General features: G+C 43.3%; 1 protein-coding gene across 4 annotated transcripts in view; it reads right to left on the bottom strand.

The window, feature by feature from the left end:
- Nucleotides 1–23630: 23630 nt before the first annotated feature.
- LOC143930926 (5-hydroxytryptamine receptor 3A-like) overlaps nucleotides 23631–26606 on the bottom strand; it is a 75906-nt gene continuing 72930 nt past the window's right edge. For all 4 annotated transcript variants that reach the window (XM_077455619.1, XM_077455625.1, XM_077455637.1 and 1 more), the window contains exon 9: nucleotides 23631–25079. In XM_077455619.1, coding sequence (XP_077311745.1) covers nucleotides 24817–25079 — 263 coding nt within the window. In that variant the 3' untranslated portion in view covers nucleotides 23631–24816. The remainder of the gene's footprint in view (nucleotides 25080–26606) is intronic.

The following is a 26606-nucleotide window of genomic DNA, read 5'->3' as shown; positions in this document are numbered from 1 at the left end:
GGAGAGAAGATGGCTGAAAAGTTAGAGGGGCTTTTAAACTATGCGATGGGGGGGGGGGGGCCAGACGTGGAGATAGCCAGTGTGGAACAAATTTCAGAGGGTAGTCGTGGGGGCATTAATGGCAGATTGACTAAAGCACCTAAACCCAAGGTAAGTAAATTAAAAAGTCCAAATTGCAACCTCTGAATAACCAACAAGGAGAGTATGTGATCGGACAAAACTATGAGGTTTGTTCACTAATGGCAGGAGTCTGGCTGACAAGATGGGAGAACTAGAGCTGCTGTTATATGAGGAGGATTTAGATTTTGTGGGAATTTCAAAGACTTGGTTCAACAGCACTCATAATTGGCTGGCAACCATTCAAGGGTATTTCCTATATCGCAGAGATAGGGAGGGTAAAAAAGGGTGAGGGGTATGCCTGTATATCAAGAATGAATGGAGCATGGGAGAAGGTGGAATCCTTATGGGTAGAGCTTCAAAGAAAGGAAACCAAGGAGAAAGTAATACTGGGAGTATGCTATAGGCCCCCTAACCAGAGGGAGGCGGACCTCTTATCACAGTTTGGAATGGTGGCAAGGATGAGAAGTGTCATTATAATGGGGGATTTTAATTATCCAGACATAGATGAAGTCACAGTTCCTTCTGCCCAATCTAAGGCTCGCCATTTCCTAAATGTCTTGCAGGACAATTTCATGGGTCAGATAGTACATGCACCAACAAGAAACAAAGCGTTACTAGACCTACTGATTACTAATAATACAGACCTGATCACGGATGTGGAAATACGGTGCAATTTAGGAAACAGCGATCACGCTCAATTAGTTTCAGCATAAATCACACAAATAGGAAACACAAGGGTAATACAAAGACACTGAATTTCAGAAGAGCAAACTTCCCTAAGCTGAGCTCCTTGCTAGAAGATATTAAATGAGATAAAATCCTAGGAACTAAGAACACGGAGGAAAAGTGTGAGTACATTAAGAGCATATTAAATATAGGTATTGGCAAGTGCATCCCAATGGGAAATACATTTAAAAGAGCTAACAAAAGTCCTGGGTGGCTTAACGCCAACTGGCAGATATGGCAATATCCATTATGGCCGCGCGAATCCGTGCATGCAGATTAGCAATCGGCCCGTAATGGTGAAAGCACGTTAGCGATGGCTAACATGCGTATGCAAAATGTGCCTGTTCCAGATTGACTTCTTGTGTTTGACCCTGGCTTGATCACAACTACTCCTCCTGCATCTGCTTCTGACTGCCTTCTTGTGTCCAACCCCCGGCCTGGCTTCTGACGACGTCTCTGCTTTTCCACATGTTAAGTTCCGCAAGTATCTCAAGGGAATCATTGGCTGTGACCACCTTCTCTGCTCCTGGGGTGTCCTCTTCTGGAACCTTCACACAACTTCACCAGCAGGCAACCCATGCATTTCTGGGCATAGCACCCTCTGTCTTCAACTCCAGGGGTACTCTGCATTCAGTCGCAAGGGGAGCCCTCTCGTCACCTCAGCCTCCCGTCTGGTATGTGACACTAACATTAAAAATGCATATAAAAGCAAAGGAGAAGGCCTTCAAACAATACAAGCCTGAGGGGTCATCATCAGCATTCCATCTTTACAAAGAATGCAATAAAAAATGTAAGGGTGCAATCAGAGAGGCTAAGATAGAACACTAAAGGCACATAGCGGAGGAGAGTTAAAAAAAAATAGACTTTAACCACTTCAGCACCGGACCATTTTGCTGGTCAAAGACCAGACCACTTTTTGCGATTCGGCACTGTGTCGCTTTAACTGACAAATGCGCGGTCATGCGACGTGGCTCCCAAACAAAATTGGCATCCTTTTTTTCCCACAAATAGAGCTTGCTTTTGGCGGTATATAGATCACCCCTGCGGTTTTTATTTTTTGCGCTATAAACAAAAATAGAGCGACAATTTCTGAAAAAAACGCATTATTTTTTACTTTTTGTTATAATAAATATCCCACAAAAATATATAAAAAAATGTTTTCCCTCAATTTAGGCCGATACGTATTCTTCTACATATTTTTGGTAAAAAAAAAATCACAATAAGTGATTATTGATTGGTTTGCGCAAAAGTTATAGCGTTTACAAAAAAGGGGATAGTTTTATGGAATTTTTATTAATAATTTTTTTTTACTACTAATGGCGGCGATCAGCGATTTTTATTGTGACTGCGACATTATGGCGGACACATCAGACATTTTTGACACATTTTTGGGACCATTGTCATTTATACAGCAATCGCTGCTATATAAATGCAGTGAATCCTGTGTAAATGACACTGGCAGTGAAGGGGTTAAGTGTACCTAGGGGTGTGTTACTAACTGTTGGGGGCTGGGCTTTCATTTAGTGAACACTGATCTCTGCTCCAATCACATGGAGCAGAGATCAGCGTTACTAGTTGCTAGGCAGAGCGGGGAAATGCTGTTTACAACGACATTTCTCCATTCAGCCGCCCCATGAGAGGATCGCGGGTATGCCCGCGGTGATCAAGTCGGCGGGACTCGCGACCGGACTCACGGGGGTCCGGGTGGCGCACTCACGATGGCAGGGCGGGATTAAAGATTGGACGTACCTGTACGCCAATATGCTAGCCTGTGCCATTCTGCTGACGAACATTGGCGTGCACCGGTCGGGAACCGGTTAAGTATACAAATAGTAAGAAAGGGAGGTCAGAACATATTGGCCCCATAAAGAATCATGAAGGGAATCTGGTTACAAAAGATGGTGAGATAGCAAAGGTTTTGAATTTATTCTTCTCCTCAGTCTTCACAAGGGAAATGGGGGGATTCGGTAACCAAGACCACAATGTTTATCCTCATAACATGTCACAGGAAGCACCCTCATAGCTAACAGAGGATAGAATTAGAAATAGACTTGAAAAACTTAACATTAATAAGTTACCAGGACCAGATGGCTTACACCCGAGGGTCCTTAAGGAACTCAGTCAAGTGATTGCCAGACCATTGTTCCTAATTTTTACGAACAGTCTACTGACTAGAATGGTACCAGCTGATTGGAGAAAAACCAATGTAGCACCAAGGGCCAAGATATATCCCACGGAACTACAGACCAGTTAGCCTAACATCAATAGTTTGAAAGCTCTTTGAGGGGATAATAAGAGACTACCGTATTTTTCGGACTATAAGGCGCACCGGATTATAAGGCGCACTAGCAAAGATCGGCTGATAATGGGATATTTCCATATATAAGGCGCACCGGACTATAAGGCGCACTGGATTATAAGGCGCATTTAATGAAACAAAACTCTGATGCGGTACTGTAAGTCAAATTTTATTCAACTCTTTAGCAATAACCATAAAATGGTCTATAACAATAACTCTTAACACTGTTCAGTTAAATACAAAACCAGACACTCACTTTTTCACTTTATTCTTCAATAACTCTTAACACTGTTCAGTTACCGGTGAATACCGTACAAAACCAGACACTCACTTTTTCACTTTATTCTTCTCCCGCAAATCCATCAAATTCTTCATCTTCAGTGTCTGAGTTTAACAATTGGGCGATTTCGGCATCAAGCACGCCCGTATCCCTCTCATCATTCTCATCAGTATCCGAGTCAGTCTCGTTGCTGTCATCGGTACCGGTACTTAGCTGTTCAGTGATAATTCCGGACTTCTTGAAAGCGCGGATTACACTGGTGACTGATACCTTCGCCCAGGCATCCACGATCCACTGGCAGATAGTGGCGTAACTCGCCCGGCGTTGCCTCCCTGTGTTGGTGAATGTGTGTTCGCCTTCTGTCATCCAATGCTCCCACGCAGCTCGCAATTTAACTTTAAATGACCTGTTGACACCTATATCTAGTGGCTGCAGTTCTTTGGTTAATCCACCCGGAATGATGGCAAGCACCGAATTAGTTTTCTTCACTTGGGCTTTGACAGTATCTGTCAGATGGGCGCGCATGGAGTCACAGACCAATAGGGATGGAGATTTGTGGAAAAAGCCACCCGGTCTCTTGACGTAAACCTCTCTCAGCCACTCACTCATCTTCTCCTCGTCCATCCAGCCCTTCGGGTTAGCCTTGATGATGATGCCAACCGGAAACTTTTCTTTTGGCAGAGTCTTCCTCTTGAAAATTACCATGGGTGGTAGTTTCTGGCCATTAGCCTGGCAACCGAGAACTACAGTGAAGGATGACTTCTCGTTTCCTGTAGTGCGTATAGATACCGTACTGGTCCCTGTTCTCTCGACAGTACGGTTTACAGGGATATCAAATGTAAAGGGGACCTCGTCCATGTTGGTGATGTGCTCTGGCCGGATCTTCTGTTCATTGATCTTGTTCTTGCAGTAGGTACGGAAAATGGCCAGCTTTTCTTCGTAATCCTTTGGCAGTTGCTGTGACATAGTGGTTCTTGTGCGGATAGAGAGATTCCGCCTTTTCATGAAACAGAAGCACCAAGAGGGACCCCCTCGAAAGTCGTTGATCTCCATGTCGCGTGCGATCGCTGTTGCTTTGAGTCGAATAGAGACAGTAGAGACACTTCTAACTGCGGTTCTCTGTTCAATAACCCACTGTTCAATTTTGTCCTCCAACTGTGGCCATCTTGCTTTGTTTCCTCGGAAACTCAGTTTGGTCTTCTTTACCTGGCGCAGGGCATCTTCTTGCTTCCTCCACTTCCGTACCATTGATTCATTAATGTTGAATTCTCTCGCAGCTACTCTATTTCCATGCTCTACTGCATGACTGATAGCCTTCAGTTTGAAATCCGCATCATAAGCATGTCTCTTAACAGGAGCCATTTTTGGGGCAGCGGGTATACCGTAAAAAATTAACGAATGAATGCGCACACCTCCTGACTAAGATGGCCGTAATGCCCAATCCAAGCAGTGCAGCTTCCTAGCTTTGGTAATCCCACGAAGCTGCACTGCTTGGATTGGGCATTACGGCCATCTTAGTAAGGAGGTGTGCGCATTCATTCGTTAATTTTCTACGGTATACCCGCTGCCCCAAAAATGGCTCCTGTTAAGAGACATGCTTACGAAGCGGATTTCAAACTCATCGCTATCAGTCACGCAGTAGAACAACCTGAGAGAGGTTTACGGTACGTCGGTTTACGGTAAGAGACCGGGTGGCTTTTTCCACAAATCTCCATCCCTATTGATCTGTGACTCCATGCGCGCCCATCTGACAGATACTGTCAAAGCCCAAGTGAAGAAAACTAATTCGGTGCTTGCCATCATTCCGGGTGCATTAACCAAAGAACTCCAGCGATGTCAACAGGTCATATATAAGGCGCACCGCATTATAAGGTGCACGGTCGATTTTGTGAGAAAATTTAGGCTTTTAAGTGCGCCTTATAGTCCGAAAAATACGGTATATACAAGATTTTAGTAATAAAAATTGTATTATTAGCAGTAATCTGCATGGATTCATGAAGAATCGTTCTTGCCAAACTAACCTATTAACCTTCTATGAGGAGGTGAGCTGCCATCTAGATAAAGGAAGGCCTGTAGACGTGGTTTATCTGGATTTTGCAAAGGCTTTCAATACAGTTCCCCATAAATATACACCTTTGCTTAGGGTAACCTCCGCCCGTTAACCACGCAAATAAAAAGGCGCTCAGCACCAAATGGTGTGCTTTCTACCTGGGAGCTGTGGAATTTAAGCAGCTGTTTTAAAAGGCATTAAATCAATAAAACCACTAGAAAACGTTAAATAGACATCTACAAGATAAATGAATAAATCAATTCACCAGTAGAAACAACAGCGCATATTCCTCTATAGAGAGAAAAAAAATATATATATGTTATTTGTTCTAGTGCAAACTATTGTTCTACGGAAAGCACGTGTATCCTCCACAATATAGTCATACAAAATAGTTATTGTCCATGATAACTGTCCATATGTCCAGATTATACTGAATAATCAAGATGGTTCCAGGAAAAGAGGAACTGAGACAGATTATCTATTTCAGTCCATAAACAAAATAAGAAACAAAACTGAAACAAAGTATCCTGGTACAGATCATAAGGGGTATACGATGCAATCCTTCCTTAACGTGATTAAACTTCCAACAGTGAAATGCAGTGTTCCCAAATTTGCTGGGGTACAATCTCAGGCATGAGGCGACCCCCCTTAGTTATATTCTTACCAGATGTGCCTGGTTATGCGGGCTCTCAGATATTACTCCTCATCGGCTGGATCTCATCCGCTTCATAAGTGCCGGGTAATTCAAGATCTCGGAAAAAAGCAATTGCAGGAAACAAACATAGCGTGATACTGTCTTGTAAAAACACAATTTATTTCAATAAAAAATATTGCACTCACAAAAAAACAATTCTTTAAAACATTGGTTCACTCAACGTGCATATTTTGCATAATATATATATTGCAATTTATTTTCCAGACATTCATCTCGGGGAATTTTAGCTATTTCCGATACTGTTTTATTCAAAGATACTTCATTATACCCCTTTTCTATAAAACGTTTCTTAATAATGTCTGATTGTGGGTAAAAATCACTGTCTAAGGTACAATTGCGCCGTATACGCATAATCTGGCCTTTAGGTATATTTTTTAGCCACAATGGATGATGTCCGCTTCTTATAGGTAAATAACTATTCCTATCAGTAGGCTTAAAATATGCTTTGGTGATCAGACCCGTTCCTTGTTTGATTATATCCACATCAAGGTAATGTATTTTTTCTAAACTGTGTTCGTATTCTAAACAGATGTTGTTCTTGTTGTTATTTAATTGAGTCATGAATTCATGTAGTGAGGAAGAGAAGCACAGCTTTAACCGTGAGCTATTATGTGATGACGGTCATTGGCGGCTAATGCTAATACTTCTCCCCAGACCTGACTGTGATAAAGAACTATGCACGTTGAGTGAACCAATGTTTTAAAGAATTGTTTTTTTGTGAGTGCAATATTTTTTATTGAAATAAATTGTGTTTTTACAAGACAGTATCACGCTATGTTTGTTTCCCGCAATTGCTTTTTTCCGAGATCTTGAATTACCCGGCACTTATGAAGCGGATGAGATCCAGCCGATGAGGAGTAATATCTGAGAGCCCGCATAACCAGGCACATCTGGTAAGAATATAACTAAGGGGGGTCGCCTCATGCCTGAGATTGTACCCCAGCAAATTTGGGAACACTGCATTTCACTGTTGGAAGTTTAATCACGTTAAGGAAGGATTGCATCGTATACCCCTTATGATCTGTACCAGGATACTTTGTTTCAGTTTTGTTTCTTATTTTGTTTATGGACTGAAATAGATAATCTGTCTCAGTTCCTCTTTTCCTGGAACCATCTTGATTATTCAGTATAATCTATACATATGGACAGTTATCATGGACAATAACTATTTTGTATGACTATATTGTGGAGGATACACGTGCTTTCCGTAGAACAATAGTTTGCACTAGAACAAATAACATATATATATTTTTTTTCTCTCTATAGAGGAATATGCGCTGTTGTTTCTACTGGTGAATTGATTTATTCATTTATCTTGTAGATGTCTATTTAAAGTTCCCCATAAATGTTTACTGTACAAAGTAACGTCTGTCGACATGGACCAAAGGGTAAGTACATGGATTGAAAACTAGCTACAGGAGTGAGTCCAGAGGGTGGTGATAAATGAGGAGTACTCTGAATGGTCTGGTGTGGAAAGCAAGGCCCCCCAGGGTTCTGTCCTTGGGCCAATCCTATTAAATGTATTCATAAATAATCTGCAGGATGGGATAAACAGCTCAATCTCAGTATTTGCGGATAATACTAAACTAAGCAGGCCAATAACTTCTATGCGGGATGTGAAAACCTTGCAAGAATATCTAAACAAATTAATGGGGTGGGCAACTACATGTCAAATGAGGTTTAATGTTAAAAAATGTAACATAATGCATTTGGGTGGCAAAAATATGAATGCAGTCTACTCGCTAGGGGGAGAACCTCTGGGGTAATCCCGCCAACTGCTTTTCACTGTGACAGCTCATACACTCTCATTTACTGCACAGCACACTCCATGCATTCCTCATACACTCTCCTATATCCCATAGCACACTCCACGCATCCCCCATTCACTCTCCTATACCCCATAGCACACTCCACACATGCTTCATACACTCTCCAATACCCCATAGCACACTCCATGCATCCCTCATACACTCTCATATACCCCATAGCACACGCCATGCATCTCCCATACACTGTCCTATAACCTATAGCACATGCCATTTGTCTCCCACGTATTTTCCTGTACCCCATACCACACTCCATGTTGCCCCATACACTCTCCTATATCCCATAGCACACTCCATGCATCCCTCATACTCTCCTATACTGCAAAGCACACTCCATGCATCCCTCATACACTCTCCTATATACCCCATAGCACACTCAATGCATCCCCTCTCACTCTTAGGTGTGCGCAGCCTATTGCATTAGGGTGTGCACCTGAAAGGTCAAGCACACATACGTGTTTATATATATATATATATATATATATATATATATAAAATAAGTATTGGGGCACCTGCCTTTACACGCATATGAACTTTAATGCCATCTCAGTCTTAGTCCATAGGGTGTGCTGGCCCACCCTTTGCAGCTATAAAAGCTTCAACTCTTCTGGGAAGGCCGTCCACAAGGTTTAGGAGTGTGTCTATGGGAATGTTTGCCCATTCTTCCAGAAGGGGATTTGTGAGGTCAGGCACTGATGTTAGACAAGAAGGCAAGGCTCGCAGTCTCCACTCGAATTCATCCCAAAGGTGTTCTATCAGGTTGAGGTCAGGACTCTGTGCAGGTCAGTCAAGTTCCTCGACCCATAACTCGCTTATCCATGTCTTTATGGACCCTGCTTTGTGCACTGGTCCAAATAATTTGGTGGAGGGGGGATTATGGTGTGGGGTTGTTTTTTTGGGGGTTGGGCTTGGCCCCTTAGTTCCAGTGAAGGGAACTCTTAAGGCGTCAGCATACCAAGACATTTTGGACAATTCCATGCTCCCAACTTTGTGGGAACAGTTTGGGGATGGTCCCTTCCTGTTCTGCCTTGTCTGCTAAACTGAAGAGCTTATTATCAGTACTCATTTCAAAAGCCTGCATTTCTGATGGTATGGGGGTGCATTAGTGTGTATGGAATGGGCACTTGCACAACTGGAAAGGCGCCGTTAATGCTGAAAGATATATCCAGATTTCAGAGCAGCATATGCTCCGATCTAGATGTCTTTGTCAGGGAAACCCTTGCAACAGGACCACGCTAATCTGCATACTGCATCTATGACAACATCATGGCTTCATAGAAGAAGAGTCCAGGCGCTTACATGGCCCGCCAGCATCCAACCTCTCCAATCCAGTCCATACCAAACTCTTATCCAATCATGCAGCCTGGCAGGTCAGGAAAAGGAGGGGACAATTGAGGCCACATGCCCTCAACATTGAGGGGATGCTTTGGGGCAGGGGGGCTCTGCCCCCCAGTCCATAGCACCTTGTCCCCATGTTGATGGGGACAAGGGCCTCTTACCAACAACCCTGGCTGGTGGTTATGTATGGAGGTCTGTGGGCGGGGGGGGGGGGCTTATTGTAATTAACAAGGAGTTCCCCAGATCCCACCCCTCCCCCTGACTTGAAGCATGCTGGGTCACCCAGTGACGTCCCCAGCTGACTCCACCCATTAGTTATTTAATAAGTGTCAGACAGCGAAGCAGGCAGATGGCAGAGCCTTATGCCGGCCATACACGGTTCGAATCTCGAAAGAATTTTCTTTCGAAAATCGTATCTAAGAATTTTCGTATGAAATTGGCACCATTAGTGGGCTGCAGCAACAGCCGATTTTCGTGCGGAAATAAAATTTGAGGAATCGGACATGTTGGAAATTTTTTGAAAAACGAACGATTTTCTAATCAATGATGGGAGAATCGTGTGAGAAATGTAATAAGAAAAGAAAATGTATGGAGATAAAAGAAAATTTACGGAGAGAAAAGAAGATTCCCGGCCAAGAAAATTATTTTCTGTAGCAACATGAGGTGAAATTGAAGGCTTGGTCGGCCGAATTTCGAAAATCAATAGTGGCACCATCGGATCACAAAAAAAACGAATTTTCGGATTTTGAAAAGAAAATTCGTTCGAAATTCGACCATGTATGGCCTGCATTAGTCGAGTTTTTTTTTCTTTTGTCTGGTATTATATTCGGATATTATAAAAACTCCCTGTTTTCTGAATGCCGCAAAAGCGTGTATACTGGCCCTTTGGAAACACACGACCCCACCCACACTGAAACATTGACGTAACATGGTATCTAATATCTAACTTATGGAAAAGTTCATTGCGCTTACTAAAAATCAGTCTGAAAAACATCTTGAGACCCGGTCGCCCTGGCGGTTATACCTGGACTCTTTATGATTAGGTGGTTGTGATGGGTTGGAGGTTGTCCCTTTCTTGCAAATTTTCCCTTTTCTTTGCTGTTCTTTCCCTAATTTATTGTGTCCTTCCACGTGGGTTTTTTTTTCTGCTGGTGCCTGGTATGCATTGGTGGGGGGAGAGGGGGCACGCTGACAGCTGATGAGTCCTCTATTAAGGATGTGGCGGCTGGCTTCCCGGCCCGCTCCCTAACAACCAGGTATTAGGGGAGAACCCCCACACTTTACCTGACAAAATACCTAATTTGATACCACCAGCATTTTTTGCGATATTTAAAGGCACATTTTTCATAAAATCAAGTAAAACTTATGTAGAGAGATTTGTTTCATCTTTGTGTATCATCTGAGGCTGTTCACTGGTTATATGGAAGGGTTTACAACCACTTTAATTGTATTGCACATTGCCTCTACACAGGCGACCACATGGCATGACTCCAGGGACCTAACAGTAATGCCCTGTACACACGGTCGGACATTCCGACCACAAAATCCGTCTGATTTTTTCCCGACATATTTTGTCCGAAACTTTTGATTGCATACACACGGTCAGAAAAAATTGTCAGAAAATCCGATAGTTCGGAAGTTGGTGACGTTCGTTGCGTACGACGGGACTATGTAGAGGCTAGTAGCCAATAACTTTGGTCTCGTAAATTAATCTGAGCATGCGTGGCACTTTGTCCATTGGAATTCTCTACAAACGATCAGAAAAAGTCCGATCGGATTTTGTTGTCGGAAAATTTTAGATCCAGCTCTAAAACTTTTTCCGTCTGGATTTCCGACTGAAAAAGTCCACACACGATCGGATTTTCCGAAAACATAATCCGATCGGACCTTTTCGGTCGGAAAGTCCGACCGTGTGTACAGGGCATAATAGTTTTTGCACGCATTGGAGAGCCGGTTTGATCAGACATTTACAGCATATTATCCTATGGGCACTTTGATTCATTTTGTTTGGCATATTTACTTTAAAGTGCACCTGTCATTTTTTCAAATGAGCACTTTTATGGTACAGCGCAACGTTTTTTGTGTTCAGATTTATATACAGTATCTTACTGATTCCTGTGACTATTCTTTATATGGCCACTGGGCATACTTCAGGGTGGGTTTGTTACATGCTGTGCTCTTTACTTCCTGCTCACATTCCAAGGTTTTTCCCTTGCGCCATGTCTTTTGTCACATACAGTGATTCACTCCACCTGCACATTTTTGACATTTGCCACTTCCTTGTAGTCATCTAAACGTGTCTATATATCACATTCTTGTCTAATCTTGCGGTAAAATCTGTTTGTGGCTACAGTATCTGTTGTGTTGTTCCTGTGGCTTATGGTTTTTCGCTTGTCTCGGCTCTGATTTGTCCTTTGTTTTTTATTTCTTTAGGTTCTGTTTGACTTCAGTCTAGGGTCTTTCTCTAAGTCCTGTTTCCTAAATTATTGTTCCATAATTACCATACTTTCCAATTGTCCCAGATTTTCTGGGACAGGCCCTCTTTTTCCTTTGTTGTCCTGCATTCACTGCCCCAAGCTGTGTCTGGAGAAGACAGAGTAGGGTGGATTTACTAAAGGCAAATTGGACTGTGCACTTTACAAGTGCAGTTGAACTCTGCAAGCTTGGTTTCTCTGGAGCTTAGTAAAAGAGGGGAAGCTCTGCTGACTTCCATCATTCAATCATGTGCAAGCACAAATTATGTTTTTTAAATTAAGATGCATGTGATTGGTATACTTTGGAAAGTGAAGCCTCCACTCATTTACTAAGGTCTGGAGCAACTGGGCTTGCAAGCTTCACAGTCTACTTGCCTTTAGTAAATCCACTCCAGCAAGCTATAGGTGCCTTACATGCCTGGTACCAAAGCACCTCATGTCCCATGTCCTGAGACCGAAAAGGGCCTGCACTTTCATATTTGCTGCTGCCATCTTCTGTCCTCACTGCTGCTCAGAGATTCGATTAAATGTATGTTAGTGCCCAAATATGGTAGACACCTCTCTGAACAGAAAACCAGCAGCTGAAGGACCCCTGCTTTTCCCTGACACTGAATGACTGACTGACTGAATGACTTATATAGCGCTACCTATACGAACTGAATCGCCTCTGGGCGCTTTTTCTTGCCACCGGTGTCCATCTGCAGCTATTTATGCGGTCCTTTAACCTGTAGAGTCCCGACACACTTACAACATTGACATACACATACACATATTATGGCCAATTCTTTTGGACAGGGTCTAATTAACCTACCAGCATGTCTTTGGAGTGTGGGAGGAAACCGGAGTACCCGGAGGAAACCCACGCAGGCACAGGGAGAACATGCAAACTCCAGGCAGATAGTGTTGTGGTCGGGATTTGAACCAGCAACCCTATTGCTGCTAGGTGAAAGTGCTAACCACTACACCACTGTGCTGCCCTGTCTGTGTGTTTGCCACCAAGCAGATAGTCTGTAGCTCCACTCAGAGGAGCCCAGCAGTAGAAGTAAGAGCAGCCAAGCATGAAAATCTAAGGACCCCAGCGGTAGTAATCTCAGCAACGAGAAATTCCCATCTTCCCCTTCAGAACAGGTTAGCAGGAGCCAGGTATTCAATCCCTCACTGTCCCCTCAATGTCTACCCCAATAACCCCCTGTGCACCTGACTACCTCCCTGTCCAGCCCCCTGTGCACCCAAATACTCCCCCATTCACCCTACTACCCTACCCTACTACACCCCACTGCCCGCCTATGCACCTGACTAACCCCCTGCTTACCTCACTGTCCCCTTGTCCACCCCACTATCCCCTTGCCCCTCTGTGCATCTGACTACTCTCTTGTACACCCCAGTGCCCCAGCCACCCCGAAGCTTCCCTATGAACCCCACTGCCACCCTGTCCACCCCACTGCCCCAGTCCACCCACTGTCCCTCCATGTGAATGCCCCTTCCACCCTGCCCTCCTGTGCACCTCACTACCCCCCTGTTCATCTCACTGCCCCACTGTCCACCCTCTGCCCCCCCTCTGCACGCACTATCCCATCCACCCTACTGTCCCCTGTTCACCCTACCTCCCCCTGTCTACCCTACTGTCCCCATGTGCACCCCACTACCCTCTGTCCACCCCACTGTCATCCTATGCACCCAACTGTCCCCCTGTGCAGCTCAGTGCCCCCTTGTCCAATCCACTACCCCCTGTTCACCCAACTGCCCCCCCTTTTCACCCCACTACCATATTCCCTCACTGACCCCCCTGTCCCCCCATAAATCCTTGTCCACCCCAATGTCTACCCCACCAACCTTATGTCCATGCTTTTATCTTCCCACTGCCCCATGTGTACTTTACTACCTCCCTGTCCCACCACTGAGCATCACTGCCTGCCTGTCCACTCCACCACCCTCCTGTATACTCACTTCACCCTGTTCCACCACTGAGAATCAGTGCCCCTGATAACCCCCTGCCTACCTCACTGTCCACCCCACTATCCCCTTGCCCCTCTGTGCATCTGACTACTCTCCCGTACACTCCACTGCCCCATCCATCCCGAAGCTTCCCTATGAACCCCACTGCCATCCTGTCCACCCACTTCCCCCACACGTGAACGCCACAACCACCCTGCCCTCCTGTGCACCCCACTACCCCCCTGTTCATTTCTCTGCCCCACTGTCCACCCTTTTCCCCCCCTGTGCACCACACTATAACATATACCCTACTATCCCCTGTTCTCCCCACCTCCCCCCTGTCCACCCTACTGTCCCCTGTTCACCCCACTACCCTCCATCCACCCCACTGTCATCCAATGCACCCCACTTTCCCTCTGTGCCCCCTACTGTCCCCCTGTGCACTTCACTGCCCCCTTGTCCAACCCACTACCCCCATTCACCCAACTGCCCTCCTGTTCAGACCACTACCCCCATCCCCTCACTGACCCCCTGTCCCTCCATAAATCCATGTCCACCCAATGTCTTCCCCACCAACCTCATGTCCATGCTTCTATCCCCCCACTGCCCCCTGTGTACTTTATTCCTCCCTGTCCCACCACTGAGCATCAGTGCTTGCCTGTCCACTCTACTGCCCCCCTGTATCCTCACTTCCCCCCTGTTCCATCACTGAGAATCAGTGCCCCTCTATCCTACCACTGAGCACCAGTGCTCCCCATCTCTGCACTCAGCACCTCTGACCCTCCCTGAGGATCAATGTTTCCTACAAAGCATTAATATCTTACATTCATGAACACCAAGGGGTTGATTTACTATAGGCAAATAGACTATGCACTTTGCAAAGTGCAATAGCACTCTGCAAGTGCAGTTGCTCCACAGCCCAGTAAAGGAGGTAAAGCTTTACTTTGCAAACAATACCCAATCACGTGCAAGGAAAATTAAAAAAAACTGCCTTTTTGCTTGCATATGATTGGACGATGGAATTCAGCAGAGCTTTTACTCATTTACTAAGCTCTGGAGCAACTGCTCTCACAGTGTGCAACTGCACTTTGCAAAGTGCACAGTCTATTTTCCTTTAGTAAACCAACCTCTTTATGTTGAGTTGTAAATTAAAATAGTGCTAAGTGGCTGTACATTACATGCTCCTGATCAAAGTGTTTATTGCTTTAACAGTTGCTGGTTGCAGTTTCTGAATATTTTAATGAAGGTCTACTTTAAAGCAGAGTTCCACCCTCAAGTGAAACCCTCCCCCCCTCCGGTGCCACAATTGGCACTTTTCAGGGGGGAAGGGGGGGGGTGCAGATACCTGTATAATCCAGGTATCTGCACCCACTTCCGGGAATAGCTAGCCGCAGATGCCCCCCGTTGTGTTCTGGGAAGCACACAGTCTCATTGCACTGCGCAACTCGCACATGTACAGTAGGGAACCGGGCAGTGAAGCCCCAGTGCTTCTCTTCCCGATTCCCTGACAGAGGGCCGCCGAGGGACGAGTGATTGCTCATCATCTGCTGCCGACATCGCTGGACCCTGGAACAGGTAAGTGTTCATTTATTAAAAGTCAGCAGCTGCAGTATTTGTAGCTGCTGACTTTTAATATTTTTTTGCAGGTGGCACTCCTCTTTAAGGTAAGCTCTGCCCTTATTCTATTTTATTTTTTCCAAATGGTTAGTTTGGTCTAGATGTGTCTGTGATTCTCCCCATTCTGAAACATTAATTGAGGAGTATGTTGTAGGTTGCAAGGATGGCGTCTGTTGGTTTACAGGTGATACTCGAAAAATTTGAATATTGTGCAAGTTAATTTATTTCACTAATGCAACTTAAAAGGTGAAACTAATATATGAGATAGACTCATTACATGCAAAGCATGATAGTTCAAGCCATAGTCATCATGGTGATGACTATGGCTTACAGCTCATGAAAAACCCCAAATCCACAATCTCAGAAAATTTGAATATTACATGCAATCAATAAGACAAGGATTGTACATAGAACAATATCGGACCTCTGAAAAGTATAAGCATACATATGTACTCAGTACTTGGTTTGGGCCCTTTTTGCAGCAATTAATGCCTCAATGTGGTGTGGCATGGAAGCTATTAGTCTGTGGCACTGCTGAGGTGTTATGGAAGACCAGGATGCTTCAATAGCGGCCTTCAACTCTTATGCATTGTTCGGTCTCATGTCTCTCATTTTTCTCTTGGCAATGCCCCATAGATTCTCAATGGGGTTCAGGTCAGGCGAGTTTGCTGGCCAATCAAGCACAGTAATCCCACAGTCATTGAACCGGGTTTTGGTGCTTTCTGGAAAATGAAGTCAGCATCCCCATAGAGCTTGTCTGTGGAAGGAAACATGAAGTGCTCCAAAATCTCCTGGTAGACGGCTGTGTTGACCCTGGACTTAATGAAGCACAGTGGACCAACCCCAGCAGATGACATGGCTCCCCAAATCAACACAGACTGTGGAAACTTCACACTGGACTTCAAGCATCTTGCAGCGTGTGCCTCTCCATTCTTCCTCCATACTCTGGGTCCTTGGTTTCCAAATGAGATGCAAAATTTGCTCTCATCAGAAAAAAGGACTTTGGACCACTGAGCAACAGACCAGGTCTGTTTTTCTTTAGCCCAGGTAAGACGCTTCTGACGTTTGTTGTTCAGGAGTGGCTTGACAAGAGGAATACGACATTTGGAGCCCATGTCCAGGATCCGTCTGTGTGTGGTGGCTCTTGATGCACTGACTCCAGCCTCAGTCCACTCCTTGTGAAAGTCCTCAACACTTTTGAATGGCCTTTTCCTGACAATCCTCTCCAGGCTGCGGTCATCCCTGCTGCTTGTGCTCCTTTTTCTTCTACACTTTTCCCTTCCACATAACTTTCTATTAATGTGATTTGATACAGCACTTTGGGAACATCCAACTCCTTTTGCAATTACCTTTTGGGGCTTTCCCTCCTTAGGGCCGGTTCACACAGCGAGGCGCGGGGAGGCGTCTCCGACTTGCCTCGCCGCGACCTGCGGGGACCTCAGCGGCGACTTGCAGAGGACTTCTGTATAGAAGTCAATGCAAGTCGCCCCCGAAGTCGCCCCAAAGTAGTACAGGAACCTTTTTTCTGAGTCGGAGCGACTCGAGTCGCTCCTCTCAGAACGGTTCCATTGTACAGAACGGGGGCGACTTGCGGGAGCGAGGCGAGGCGAGCCGTGTCGCCTCGCTGTGTGAACCGGCCCTTATGGAGGGTGTCAATTATGGTTTTCTGCACAACTGTCAGGTCAGCAGTCTTTCCCATGATTGTGATTCCTACTGAACCAGACTGAGAGACCATTTATAGGCTCAGGAACCCTTTTCATGTGTTATGGCTTAATTAGCTGATTAGAGTGGGACACTTTGAACCTAGAATATTGCACCTTTTCACAATATTCTAATTTTCTAGGATTGTGGATTTGGGGTTTTCATGAGCTGTAAGCCATAACCATTACAATTATGACAAATCACGGCTTGAACTATCATGCTTTGCATGTAATGAGTTTATCTCATATATTAGTTTAACCTTTTAAGTTACATTAGTGAAATAAATGAACTTTTGCATGATATTACAATTTTTCGAGTATCACCTGTAGTAAAGATTTCCAACTTAACTCTAGGTGATTCAGAATTCACTGTAGTGCAATGCCTCCGAAAGCCTCATGCACTCTGGGTGTTTTTTCCCTGTGCCTGAGGATCCAGCATTTTTGTGCAAGTGGAAGGCACAGGTGCATAGTCCAACCCTGCTGCCAGCAAACTGAAAACTTCTATGAAGGCGTAAAGCTGCTGCAGCTGAACAGTGTGCTGAGGAATATTAATGTTTAGGGCCATATGCACCCAGGAATAAATTCCCAGCATGCAAGATGCCTGCATTGTGGGCATTCTTCCTGGACATATAAGGCCCTAAACATTGGTACCAATCTAGCACTCCGGGCATTCGCCCCCTAAGCACAAGTACAACTTGGCACAGTGCTCAGCCCCATCCAGCCACAACATATTTCAGTCTGCCATAGAGTTTGACAGGCTGCAGGCAACAGGGATTGACACTTCACCTGTACCTCCCTGGAGTACCAAAACACCAGGATTGGAGGTATAGCAGCTAGATGCCCCATGTGTAAAGTGACTGTATAGATTAAAATTGTAGCAAGATAAACAAATACATAAATAATTTTTTTTTTATTGAACAATAACTTTTCCTATGCTTTAAAATGAAATTGTCCAATAGGTTAACGACATGATTTACTAAAGGCAATAAAATAGGCTGTTCACACTGCAAGAGAAGTTTCCCCAGAGCTTACTGAATGTGGTGAAGTTTCACTTTGCAGAGAATACCTAATCATGTAATAATAAGTCATGTAAAAATAAATGAAAAAGGTAATTTTTGCTTGCACATGGTTGAATGAGGAGATAGAATTTAGTAGAGCTTCACTTCATTCACTAAGCTCTGGGGCAAATTCCCTTGCGAAGTGCAACGTTTGCAGTTAACAGCCTATTTGCCTTTAGTAAAACAACCCTGTTCACTTTGCAAGTGAAGTTGCCATTTGCCCCCAGAGCATAGTGAAAGAGATGAAGCTCTGCTGTCTTCCATCCCCAATCAAGTGCAAGCAAAATAGCAGTTTTTTTTCCCTGCGCATGATTTGCGTGTTCTTGGTAAACTGAAACTTCACTACATTTACTAAGCTCTGGGGCAAATTTCATTACAAAATGAACAGGCTATTTGTCTTTAGTAAAGTAACACATTTGTGCAGTACTTTACTTCATCTATAGTAATTGTAAGAGATAGCTGACATTTTAACCACTTCAGCCCCGAAGATTTTACCCCCTTCCTGACCAGAGCACTTTTTGCAATTCAGCACTGCGTCGCTTTAACTGACAATTACTTGGTCGTGCAATGTTGCACCCAAACAAAATTGACGTCCTTTTTTCCCCACAAATAGAGATTTCTTTTGGTGGTATTTGATAACCTCTGTGGTTTTTATTTTTTGCACTATAAACAAAAAAATAGCGACAATTTTGAAAAAAAAAACACAATATTTTTTACTTTTTGCTATAATAAATATCCCCCCCCAAAAAAAAAAAAAAAAAAAAAAAATATATATATATATATATATATATATATATATATATATATATATATATATAAAATTTTTCTCAGTTTAGGCCGATATGTATTCTTCTACATATTTTTGGTTAAAAAAATCGCTACAAAATAGGGGATAGTTGTATGGCATTTTCATTATACATTTTTTTTTTTACTAGTAATGGCGGCGATCAGGACTGCGACATTATGGCGGACACGTCGGACAATTCTGGCACATTTTTGGAACCATTGGCATTTGTACAGCGATCAGTGCTCTAAAAATACATTGATTGCTGTAAAAATGTCACTGGCAGGGAAGGGATTACCTAATGTTTGCTCTTTTATTAATGGTTGTACAGCTTACATCTGGGTGGAAAATAAAGAGAAATATGTCCCATCTTCTGAACTCTTTGGCTTCCTACAAATAAAACACTGGCTTACCAGCATGCTGGCTGACAAAGATCTCATAATCCAGCTCTCACTTTTTGAACACATCTGTTACCATACGCCTCTCTCTCCCAAATTGGTATCCATGTTTCACAACCAAACAACTCCAGTAATGACCCAATCCATATTTGCGTTTCCACACCTTCAGTTTACTGAAGGCAGAGAACATTGCCTACAAATTTGGTCTACAATGGTCTCCTGCTCTATCAATTGAACACAACTGAATCTTCTGGTAGATGGTTTCTTCCCAATTAGAACACCTTCACTTATCTCTTTACAGCATGTGCTTTTGTGGCTGTTCTACTTGTAAGGTTCTGGACTAAAGTTCTTAAACATCTGCAATCTTTGTTTAATTTCCCTTTCCCTAGAGACCACCAGTTTTACAATATTTTAAACCCCTAGGCCCTACTAGCTTTCAATTGAGAATAGCAATCTATATTCTATTAACGATGAAACTGACTATTGCAGAAGCCTGGAAGAAGCAGTTTCTTTATTTTGCAGACATTTCAACTCTTTTTTCATAACTGAAAAACTCACCAGTTTTCTTTTAGACATGCATAAGAAATGTATTACTTTAAAGACTCCATAGATACAGTATGGCCTTCCTTCAATGCCCATAATAAGGTCTACATCTCTTCAGGCACTGAGTCCCAACATCCTGGCTTGGGTGTCTTTGATGTCCTCTCTCCCTCTCCCTATTCTACCCTCCTTTCATATCTTCTTATACCTCTCTGCAGTGGAGATTATTTTATTTCTTGTATTTTTCTTGCTTGCATCTTGAACCAGACTTTACTCTCCAACTGTATTTTGGCAGCATATCCTACTGTCTTGCTAGCTACCAAAACCCTTACAAGATGGCTACACACCACCTTGGTTTCACTTTCTCACTAATCCAAATACTCACAGACTTTTGTTATGCCTAAAACTGGACTTATGTTATTGGTGGCTACAGTCCTAGAAACTAGCAGTGCATTGTTCATACCTAAATGTTTCATTACATTTTGACCTGTAATTTGAAATACTTTAATAAAAGTTTATGGAAAGCAAAAGTACTTGTCACTGGCGCAGACTAACTACTCAGTTAACCCTCTCCACACAGAGGCAGTAGCCACAGCCACGTCTGCTGTCGCAATGCCAGCCTTTTAAAAGTAAGGGACTTTAAACAACATATAAAAGGGAGACCATCAAACAAACAAAATCATATAAAATATTTAGGTGCATCTCAAAAAATTTGAATATCATCAAAAAGTTAATTTATTTCAGTAATTCAATTCAAAAAGTGAAACACATCTATATAATAAGCAATATAGTTCAAACATTTCCTTCTTTTAAGTTTGATTATTATGGCTTACAGCTAGTGAAAACCCCAAATTCTGTATCTTAGAAAATTAGAATTTTGAAAAAAGTACAATATTGTAGACTCACGGTGTCACACTGTAATCAGCTAATTAACTCAAAACACCTGTAAAGGTTTCTTGAGCCTTTAAACAATCTCTCGGTCTGGTTCAGTAGGTTACACAATCATGGGGAAGACTGCTGACTTCACAGTTGTCCAGAAGGAGGTTAAGTCATAAAAGGTCATTGCTAAAGAAGCTGGCTGTTCAGAGGGCTGTATCCAAGCATGATAATGTAAAGTTGAGTGGAAGGAAAAAGTGTGGTAGAAAAAGGTGCACAGGCAACAGGGCTAACCGCAGCCTTGAGAGGATTGTGAAACAAAGGCCATTTAAGAATTTGGGGGAGATTCACAAGGAGTGGACTACGACTTGTGTCAGTGCTTCAGGAGCCCCTACGTACAGATGTATCCAGGACATGGACTGCAACTGTTGCATTCCTTGTGTCAAGCCACTTCTGAACCAGAGACAAGGTCAGAAGTGTCTTACCTGGGCTAAGGAGAAAATTTCCAATTTTGCATTTCATTTGGAAACCAAGGTCCCAGAGTCTGGAAGAAGAGTGGAGAGGCACAGAATCCAAGTTGCATGAGGTCTAGTGTGATTTTTCCACACTTAGTGAGGATTTGCGGAGCCATGTCATCTGTTGGTGTTGGTCCTCTGTGTTTTATCAAGTCCAAAGTCAGTGCAGCCCTCTACCAGCAAATTCTAGAGCACTTCATGCTATCCTCTGCTGACCAGCTTTAAAGAGATGCTGATTTCATTCTCCAGCAGGCTTGGCACCTGCCCACACTGCCAAAAGTACCAATACCTGGTTTATTGATCATAGTATCAGTGTGCTTGATTGGCCAGCAAACTCGCCTGACCTAAACCCCATAGAGAATCTGTGTGTTATTGCAAAACTAAAAAGAGAGACACCAAACCCAACAATGCAGACTAGCTAAAGGCTGCTATCAAAGCAACCTGGGCTTCCATAACACCTCCGCAGTGCCACAGGCTGATTGCCTCCATGCCATGCTGCATTGATGCAGTAATTCATGCAAAAGGAGCCCCGGACAAGTATTGAGTGCATACTATACTGTATACGGGCATACATTTCAGTAAGCCAACATTTCTGTATTAAAAATCCTTTTTAGTATTGGTCTAATGTAATTTTCTAATTTTCTGAGATACAGAATTTTGGGTTTTCACTAGCTGTAAGCCATAATCATCAAAATTAAAAGAAAGATATGCTTAAAATATATCACTCTGTGTAATGAATTTCACTTTTTAAATTGAATTACTGAAATAAATTATCTTTTTGATAAAATTCTTATTTGAGGTACACCTGTATAAAGAAATCTGGAGAGCCTGAGATCCCCAGCCAGCCATTTGTAAAAGGAGATAGTCTTTATTTGTCTCCCAAAACAAGTAAACACAAATAGATTACTTGAGCAAAAAATAAAAGCAAACAATCCATAGCCCTGGTGTAATAAATATGACAAAATGGTTTACTGCCAGTATTTTAGTCCCACACTTGGGTTTAGGGTTTCTGTCTGTTCAAGAAAAGCTGTATAAGCTCAACAAAACAGATTCTCAGTCACCAGACAGCTCTTACTGTCTCATAGCTGTGGACTACTCCTAGGATTCGGGGGCTTTTTCCCACACAAAGTCTCTCTGAGTCTCTGAATTCCAGATCCCAAATGAGGACTTACCATCCCTGAGTGTACTGTAAATCAGTCCTCTCTTGGCTGACTGGACTACCCTGGAACTTCTCTGCATGGGTGAGAATCCTTGAATACAAAAAGTGCCAAAAATGTTTAGGGGTGGGCGGAGGTCTAGAAAAAGCAGAACTTCCCTTTTAGGGTGAAGTTCTGCTTTAGGTACCTTACTCCTATATTCCGATCTAGTTACCCTGCTATCATTTAGGTGATGTTCTATCTCGTGACTTACTGGTAGATATAAAGATATAATATACAATATAGCATAAGAACAGTATGGCAATCTTGATTAAACTGCCTCTAATGGTTAGAGGTTGCATATAGGACACATATTTAAAGTGATTGTAAAGTCTTTTTTTTTTAATAACATGTTATACTTACCTCCTCTGTGCAGTTGCTTTTGCACAGAGCAGCCCGGATCCTCCTCTGCTCGGGTCCCTCTTTGCTGCTCCTGGCCCCCCTTCTATCAAGTGCCCCCGCAGTCAGCAGCTTCCTATGGGAGCACAGGAGCCTTATCATAGCTCCTTGTGCCCATTCAGACACAGCCCCGACCCGGCCCTGCCCCCTTTCTCGATTGACTGACTAATTTGATTGACAGTCGTGGGAGCAAATGGGATTGCTGCTGTGTCTCAGCTAATCAGGAGAAATCCCGGACGGCTTAGACATTCGTACACATCGCTGTAGAAAGAAGGGGCTCGGGTAAGTAATTAGGGGGGTGCTGGGGTGGCTGCTACACACAGAAGTTTTTTTTAGCCATAGAATCCATAGAATGCATTAAGATATAAAAAAAACCTTCTGCATTTACAACTGCTTTAAGTTCACCTTTTCAGGCAGAATTTCATTTTTTATAATAAATAGAAGTGTTTTCCAATACCATTTCTGGACCAGCTGTCCCAATGTGCTTTTCTCTCACTTATCTTATCCACAGGAGGTTTAAAATCTTATCAATTTTTTGGAAATTTTAAAATAATTTTCAGATTTTATCAATTCCTATAGATTCTCTCAGTATTCACTTCCTGTAGGTCATCTCCCAGAAGCCTTAACTTCCTTGTTGAATTATAGAAAAAGGCGTGATAGGGTGTGTTTACCTCTTCTGACATCACCTTCCTCATTGCAATACTACCTGCCACCCACTTCCTATGTAACCTGATTGTGTAATCTCCTTTAGTTCTCCCATCAGCATGTAGTACAAGGGCCTGCCTGATTTGATACAAATTGAGTGTATTGTTATGGTGTGTCCACCTGTTCCATAGTTCTGGTAAATCAAAAGGAAATTGTACACAGATTGTACAATCGAATGGCATAGTGTATGGGAATCTTTATACAAATACATAGGAGGGAGTGGACAGAGACCGTTGTCAGGCCCTGTTCACTTCTCCACATAGCAAAAACTCACATTCCCACATGCGTTTGTTTTGGGTGGTTTGGAGCATTTTTACTTGTCACACATAGGGCAGCCCATTCACTTAAATAGGCTGCCTTACACGCAGCAATTGTCCCAGAGAAGCTCCAGAACTTTTTTTTTAAGCAGAGCATGGTGCTTTACCACAGTTTTTGGTACATTTGCCACACTTGGGGTGCCTTTAACTTGTAATGACAACACAAACATAGTGCACATTTCAGGCCCCATTTGCACCTAGAATAGTGGGACTACATATTTTATGGGCTTGTTTTTCCATTGACACACATAGGGTAGCCTGTTGATTTGAATAGGCTGCACTCCTCACCAGTAGAACTTCCATCTGTTGACCTCTGTGATGAACAGGAGTCAATTTGTGTCTCTGTGGGGTAATATTGCCATTTTTTAATGGGGAAAAGCCTTATGATCTCTCCGTAAATAATAGCAACAATTCTCAATTTTACTGGTTAGGCTGGTAAAATGTAAGCCAGGTAGAAACCCTACGTCAAGGGCATTTTAATCTGTGTGCAAAGAACAAATTTACCCTGACTGGGGTAAGTCTGTAAATTAGTTCCTTTTTTTTAATAAGAACTATATACAGTACATTTTTAAGCAAACAACATATTTGGATGTCTTTAGGTTTCCAATGGCCCCAAGAAAATGGCTAGCATATTCTGTTATAGGCTGGCCATTGATGGATCAAAATTCAGCTGGTTCAGCAGGGACAAAATGTGTTCCATCCTGTTCAAGAGGTGTTGGCCTAGTGATCAACTCCTCTCAACCAGGACTGTTGGAAAATGTGTCTGGCTGTCAGAATACAATGACATAGTGGGGAGGATTTCCTCACCCACCTCAAATGTGTGACAATCAGTTAGGGACAGCCTTGCAATATCTTATTTGCCTGTAAGGTAAAGATGGGCTTTAGATAATAGTGACAATGACATGAAAACAGCTGAAATGAACAGAATCTCTTCCTTGTACATGCGCATTATGATACCCAAATAGCGATTACAACAGCAAACACAACTGTTACAATGATTAGGTAGGCAATAAGTATAAAGCGGTCTATGACAAGTGCTGCAACATGCCATTCTGACTTATACTCCTGCTTGATCCTAGAATCCGTCAACTCTTCCTGGATCTTTAGGATTTCATCTAACAGCTCCTTCAGTAGCTTCACTTCATGGCTATCTTCATTGGATATTTGAGTTGTGTTTCTCCTCTCAGCATTTACCATTTCATTATTAGAATCTGTGAAGAAGTGGACAACAAAGATTAAATATAAATGATCTAGTAGAGATCTGGAAAACTTGAAAACTCACTACCAGCAGAGCTCCCAAATGTCCTTCATTATGAACAAAATACCTCTGTCCCCCTATTGATCTGATGTGTAAGTATTATTTGAGGAGACACTATCACCTTGCCCATGCAATGCATGCTTACACTCGCCTTGTCTGTGCGTCTTCACCTCTCACATAGCACTGAAATCAGTGGTGTCGGTGACCAAGGATTGCAGTGACACAATTTCCTTGGTTATGTAACAATCCACTGCACTGTCACAGGGGAAGAAGCCACATGCACCCTCATACTCACCTAATGCTGTCACCAGGCTCCCAATCAGAAGAGCTGTCAGAGACAGATCATTCAGTGTGCTGGGTGGGAGCAGTGAGTACGCTCCCAGTACACAGCCTTAGAGTGCTGTGGACTCATATGTGTGGCAACTGGGTGCTAAAGACCAATTTTCCTGCAGCAGCATATACAGGCGATACTCGAAAAGTTAGAATATCGTGCAAAAGTTCATTTATTTCACTAATGTACCGTAACTTAAAATATATGAGATAGACTCATTACATGCAAAGCAAGATAGTTCAAGCTGTGATTTGTCATAATTGTAATGGTTATGGCTTACAGCTCATGAAAACCCCAAATCCACAATCTCAGAAAATTTGAATATTGTGAAAAGGTGCAATATTCTAGGCTCAAAGTGTCACACTCTAATCAGCTAATTGAGCCATAACACCTGCAAAGGGTTCCTGAGCCTTTAAATGGCCTCTCAGGCTGGTTCAGTAGGAATCGCAATCATGGGAAAGACTGCTGACCTGACAGTTGTGCAGAAAACCATCATTGACACCCTCCATAAGGAGGGAAAGCCCCAAAAGGTTTTGCAAAAGAAGTTGGATGTTCCCAAAGTGCTGTATCAAAGCACATTAATAGAAAGTTATGTGGGAGGGAAAAGTATGGAAGAAAAAGGTGCACAAGCAGCAGGGATGACCGCAGCCTGGAGAGGATTGTCAGGAAAAAGCCATTCAAAAGTGTTGGGGACTTTCACAAGGAGTGGACTGAGGCTGCAGTCAGTCCATCAAGAGCCACCACACACAGACAGATCCTGGACATGGGCTCCAAATGTCGTATTCCTCTTGTCAAGCCACTCCTGAACAACAAACAACGTCAGAAGTGTCTTACTTGGGCTAAAGAAAAACAGACCTGGTCTGTTGCTCAGTGGTCCAAAGTCCTCTTTTCTGATGAGAGCAAATTTTGCATCTCATTTCCACAATCTGTGTTGATTTGGGGAGCCATATCATCTGCTGGTGTTTGTCCACTGTGCTTCATTAAGTCCAGGGTCAACACAGCTGCCTACCAGGAAATTTTGGAGCACTTCATGCTTCCTTCCGCAGACAAGCTCTATGGGGATGCTGACTTCATTTTCCAGCAGAACCTGGCACCTGCCCACACTTCCAAAAGCACCAAAACCCGGTTCAATGACTGTAGGATTACTGT

Source organism: Lithobates pipiens, unplaced genomic scaffold, assembly GCF_037356315.1.
Source record: "Lithobates pipiens isolate NorthernLeopardFrog02 unplaced genomic scaffold, aLitPip1_a1.2 Scaffold_10, whole genome shotgun sequence".
NCBI lineage: Eukaryota > Metazoa > Chordata > Amphibia > Anura > Ranidae > Lithobates > Lithobates pipiens.
Note: the sequence above shows the minus strand (reverse complement) of the source record. Positions and strands in the feature narration are given on the sequence as shown.